Source organism: Arachis ipaensis, chromosome B7, assembly GCF_059453495.1.
Source record: "Arachis ipaensis isolate K30076 ecotype BB chromosome B7, ASM5945349v1, whole genome shotgun sequence".
Classification (NCBI taxonomy): Eukaryota; Viridiplantae; Streptophyta; class Magnoliopsida; order Fabales; family Fabaceae; genus Arachis; species Arachis ipaensis.
This window is the reverse complement of record NC_142442.1, coordinates 20471801-20477451: the sequence shown is the minus strand read 5'-3', so window position 1 is coordinate 20477451 and position 5651 is coordinate 20471801. Positions and strand designations below refer to the sequence as shown.

At 35.0% G+C, this 5651-nt stretch overlaps 1 protein-coding gene across 1 annotated transcript; it reads right to left on the bottom strand.

The window, feature by feature from the left end:
- Window positions 1-594: 594 nt before the first annotated feature.
- LOC107608857 (trans-cinnamate 4-monooxygenase) lies at window positions 595-5442 on the bottom strand. The gene is made up of 5 exons (XM_016310609.3): window positions 4845-5442; window positions 4176-4615; window positions 2918-3051; window positions 1181-1568; window positions 595-1083 (listed from the first exon to the last, which is right to left on the bottom strand). The coding sequence occupies exons 1-5, from the start codon at window positions 5187-5189 to the stop codon at window positions 873-875; spliced, it is 1518 nt and encodes a 505-aa protein (XP_016166095.1). The 5' UTR covers window positions 5190-5442; the 3' UTR covers window positions 595-872.
- Window positions 5443-5651: the final 209 nt, after the last annotated feature.

Genomic DNA, 5651 nt, shown 5'->3' with positions numbered 1-5651 from the left:
TATTGCCTCAGGCTGAAGTTTGTATCGTTTGTTTTTTGTTTTCCTGATTTGGCATAACTTATGTTATGCATGTTTCTCGCATGATGTCATAAAACCCTCGAAACTAAGGTTTTTCAATAATTACTTTGGTTTGGATAAAGTTTATCATCACCACAACCTCCTAGGTATGGTCATGAGGATTTAGGAGACTCGAGAAAGGACTAATCATTTGCAGATCATTCATAATTGAGAAATTACATCGTGACAAGAAGATGCGGGAATCCGACCTTTCAGATTTTACATCTGCTACTGCTGGAGTGACAGCTGATGGCTGTTGGTTACGACTACCACCAAAAAACTCCAATTCAGTAACGCCTGATTTGGGGTAGACGAATTCTCGTTATTTATAATTATTCATAGTTGTTCAGAACACATATAATGTTATATTAATAGAAATAATTATTTTTTTTATTAACTGTATTAATAGTTATCTAAAAAAAATAAATATAATTAAATGATTCGATAAATATTTTATATTGTCAATATATCAAGGGCAAAATATTTGCATATGAAAATCAACATGACAAGATTATGTAGAATTATCGCACCAAAGAATTTGCTAGCGTAAAACTCTGGAATTATTCCAAAATCATCTCAAACCCATCAATTCCAAGTTCAGAGATTTACAATGGGAACAAGCAGAGTTACTGTTAACCTACCCAAATTGCAGGCTAATGACATTTCAAGACACATGCCCATTTTTCAAGCAGTCTCTAAAACACTGATACAGTACAGACACAAAAGGGAATCAAGGAGGAAGAAGGGGGAAAAAATATATAATAAAGTTATATAACAAACAAAGAGCATTGGTCCACTGATTCATGTGAGGCTTCTTAGAATGATCTTGGCTTTGCCACAATGGTGGAATGCTTGAGTATGTGCAAACTAAACTGTCCTCCTTTCTCAGTAGTGTCCAACTTGGTCTGCCCCGGCGGCGGCAAGAGCTCGAAGTTTTGGACCAAACGCCCCAAAGTGATTCCGAGAATTGGCAATGCAAGGATGATTCCAGGGCAGCTCCTTCTTCCAACACCAAAGGGAAGATACCTAAAGACATTGCCATGGGATTCTATTAATATGCACCGTCAATGTAATAAAATTTTATACAGACAATCAATCATGTATTGTTATCAGTGACTTGTACCTGAAGTCATTGCCGTTGGCCTCAACATGCTTCTCCTCCTGAAGGAACCTCTCGGGCCTAAACTCCTCTGGGTTCTTCCAGTTGGCGGGGTTATTTGCGAGCCACCATGCGTTGACCAAGATCTTGCTCTCTGCCGGGATGTCATAGCCACCGAGCTTGGCGTCGTGGAGGTTCATGTGTGGGACGAGGAGTGGGATCGCCATGCGGAGACGAAGGGTTTCCTTGATCACTGCTTGGAGGTAAGGGAGTTTTTGCAAATCTGGCTCTGTTACTTGGTGGCCTGGTCCAAGGACTGTGTCAATTTCATCCCTAACATTCTTCTGAATCTCTGGGTGGTTCACTAGCTCAGCAATTCCCCATTCAATCGACCATAAAGTTGTCTCAATTGCTGTTAACAAAACACGTTACATTAGGGAAAAAAAAAATCAACTATAGTATATACTTAAAAAATAGTATTTGAATTTATTTAATTTGTCAAGTGAAATTAATTTGACGCACAACTTATTGACTATTGGATGCGTTGGTGAAACCATTAGGTATGACATACAATTCATTAATAATTAATTAACTTAAAGTGGGATAGTTAAGTAAAGGTATCTTATGAACGTTAGGTTGATTTTTCATGGATTCCAAAAACTATACACTTAAATGACATAATATGCTATAAGTATACTTAAATATTAAATAAAATAAAAAGTTATATATATTTTATAGAATTTTTTTAAAAAGATCTATTAAGATAATAAATCGTTTATTAAAATTGGAAGTAGGAAAACATTGGTTTCATTTCACTACTCTAGATGAATCTCAATCTACAACATCCTAGTTCACTTCACAATACTATGCTCTTCACCCTTCAAAATAAAATAAAATAAAAAATACTAACACCACCTTCTAGCCACCTACCCCTCAACTCGATCAGAAATATTTTATTGCTTACTTTTCTTATCTTACATTATAATTAATCTAAACCAACTTGTGCAACTTGGTGGTGGTAGGTCCAAGGCACCATTCAAATTTGGTTTATATGTCACCTACTACCACATTAAGACAACTAAACTCTTTGGATTTGTGAAAACTTAACGTGGCTGAATCTTTTAAATTATGCAATAAGGTAACTGAATCAGTCCTCCTGCAATTTTTATATCCTTATGGCAATATAAATACGAGTAAATAAATTGCAAAATTACTGATCCACTAGCTCTAATAAAAGTCAAAACAGAGTGTATTATGTTTTGTAAAATAATATTGCAGAGTTGGTGGACCAATAATTTAAAAAGTCATAACTTATCAAAAGTTGTGAATGGAATGATAATGATAGAATCTTTTATTTTTTATTTATAAAGGTTTAGTTCAAAGATATAAAAGCACGAGTTCTCAGACAACAAAATATAATTAATAATTATGGCCAGGGATGAGTGCACCACACAGTTGAAGCATTCACCTACCCCGCTTTGTATTCAATGTTTTTTGTTTTAAAGTTTGTATAAGTAATTATGAATTCAACTATTGCATATATCTACGTGTTCCTTTTTCCTCCGTTGATAAAATGTGGCAATGGAAGAAGTAAACACATTATGAGTTTTGATAGTGACATAATTTAATAAAAATAACATCTTATCTCAGACTGCATTGAAAATATGGCATAAAAAAATTCACGTCGTGAGAATTATTAGGAAGACAAAATTATAATTAATGATTAAAAAAATGAAGAAGCAGCATGTTATTAGGAGTTACCAGCAACGTTAATGTTCTCGACAATGTAAAGGACGTTGTCTTCGTTGATTTCGCCCTTTTTCTGGGCATCCAAAATGTGATCGATGGCGCATTTCAGTTCCCCGTTATCTGAACTCCTTGTGCTTCCAAGCTTCCTGTTTTCATACAAATTTAATTTAATTTTAATTTAATTAATTAATTAACAACATATGACTTGCGTATAACAAATAACTTCTAACCAATTACTACATTAATAATTAAATTACCTATAACTCACGGCTCTATGTATCTATGTTTTCTTTTTTCAATTGACAGTTTAGTCTACGCATACCGATAGTTACACTCTACTTTCTGGAAAAAAATAATAAACATTTGTTTCTTTTATCTTTTATTTAAAAGCAATGCAAAAATTATATAACCTTGATTTGTTGAAATATTTTTTGGAAAAATCTAGGGGACCAGCAGTTTTGTTGAATTTTGGCCAGCATGTAACCAGCAGAGAAAGGTGAGTCATTGGATGAAATCTCACACCAATCTCACACCATTAGATCATCATTGATGGCTATTTGATGGCTACCAATCACAAAAGTTGCTGGTCCCCTAGCATTGCTCATATTTTTTAAAAGTAGTAATTAAAATTATTAAGACTCCCAGCCACTCTTGTTATAATAAACAAAATGCAAATGATACAAAATCCAAAACGACCAAACCAAAGTTGAATAACGGTAGAAAAGGAGTACAACACAAAAGCAAAAGAGCTTTTCGCCTTTTTCCCTTCGTCGTTCTAGGATCAATTTATCATGTCTTAATTCAAGAAGTCATGTGAAAGTGTAAATAAAAGTCACAAAAGGTAACATAGTAAAGTAGATTTCTGAGTTGTCCTATACTCCATTGTTGAGGTATCTATCTATGGGACCCCATATTTTTCAATATTGAATAAATGGTTTTGAGTATATGATATGGCACTTTTATACTCACAAATAGTATCACGATCAAGATTAGATTGGTCAAAAAATGTACACTAGATCGCAGCTCAGCTACGCACTTTAACACCACAAATTAAGGTTATCTCAAGTTCAATCATTATGCCCTGCTACTATTGCGGTCGCTGATAAGTAAATTGCTACATATACAAATTTATATTTGAATATTCGATCTTTTATTTAAAGAAATGAATGAGTTAATTACTGAACCGATAAATTTGTTTTTAGAATTAATTTAAACTAATGGCAAAAGGAAAATTAAATAAAAGAAAAGAGATGGAGATGAGAGCACTTACTTCCTCTCATCAACAAAAAAGTCTTTGAAGAGCTTCAACCTGGTTTCCTTAACCTCCTTGCAGATCTTCAAGTAACCTCTCAAGAAAGGCCTCAAGATAGGAATGAAATCACCATAGTTATACTCAAAGCTCTGAGCAAGCCTACTCCTCTCACCATTAAGTGCCTTAAGCTTCTGAAACAATGGATCCTCTTCATTCTCAAACCTCCTGTCAAACATTATCCTGTACATGTTGTTGTACATCATCAGCTGCAGCCTCCTCCTCAGCACTATCCCGGACGTCGCGGCTTCTGGATTCTTCTTAACATCCTCCACCACGCTGGCCGCCTCCGCTTCCCAACCGGGACGGTACTGCTGTACCACCTTGTTCGTGAAGAACGGCACCGTCATGATCCTCCTCATCTTCCTCCAATGCTCACCGTAAACGGTGAACACCATATCCTACCAATATATAAATATTTTTTTTAGATAAAAAACATCAAACACTTTACCAGCACTTTTACTCTTCAATTCAATTTATTTAGTCTAAAAATTTAATAATAAATTTTTAATTCACATTTTTAAACATTACTTACTAAAGTCAAAAACAATAAAAAAATAATATGCAAAAGATCCTCTTTAAAATTAGCCATTTATATAAAAAAGTATTTATTGATTGGAATTTAATTACCTGGCCCTTTCCAGTGAAGATGTCGAAGACGACGTTACGGGTGCGGGAACCGAATTCGACGCCCTGAGTGTGGAGAACCTCCTTGGCGAGGTGAGGGGAAGAAACAACGACAAGGTTGCGCTGCCCCATGCGGAGGAGGAAGATGTCGCCGAATTTCTTGGCGAGATCGGTGAGGTTGCGGTGGTTGAGGTCATCGCCGACCTGGAGCCAGTTACCGAAGATGGGAACAGGAAAGGGTCCCGGCGGAAGCTTGAATTTGCGGCCGCGGAGGGTGGAGATAACGACGGCAAGAATTGTAGCGACGAATAGGCCGACCAGAGTCTTCTCCAGGAGGAGGAGATCCATGGTTGGAGAGTTTTTATGGAATTTGGAAATGGTGTGTTTGGCGGTTATTATTTGGTAATGGAGAAATGTTTGTGTGGGTTTAGGGGGTTATATAGGAGAAGAAGAGTGTTAGTGAAATAGTTGGAGAGTAAGGTTGGGGTTAGGTGGAGCTTGTGGTCATCGCCATGTACTCAATATGTTGTGGAGACAGACTACTTGTTCTGAATTTTGTGTCCTAATAAATATAAACAATTTTATGTATACATAAAAATCCGATTATGCTATATGGCTAACTCATTTTAGTAACAAATTTAATTAAATTAGTTTAATAATTTAAAAATTTTTGTTTTAGAGAAAAATATATAAAATGATTAATTTAATATCTAATTATTAAATGAATATTAAGTGAATAATATTTTTTAATATTTACCTTATACTTAAATTAATTAATACGTTTGACTCCTAACATTTTTTATTAATTAT

Excerpts from the sequence above, each read along its gene's own strand:
- LOC107608857 (XM_016310609.3), bottom strand. The coding sequence starts at position 5,189 with ATGGATCTCCTCCTCCTGGAGAAGACTCTGGTCGGCCTATTCGTCGCT. Across the intron at positions 4,616-4,844 it reads TCTTCACTGGAAAGGGCCAG|GATATGGTGTTCACCGTTTA; the intron begins GTAATTAAATTC and ends ATATATTGGTAG. Across the intron at positions 1,569-2,917 it reads CGAGAACATTAACGTTGCTG|CAATTGAGACAACTTTATGG; the intron begins GTAACTCCTAAT and ends TTTTGTTAACAG.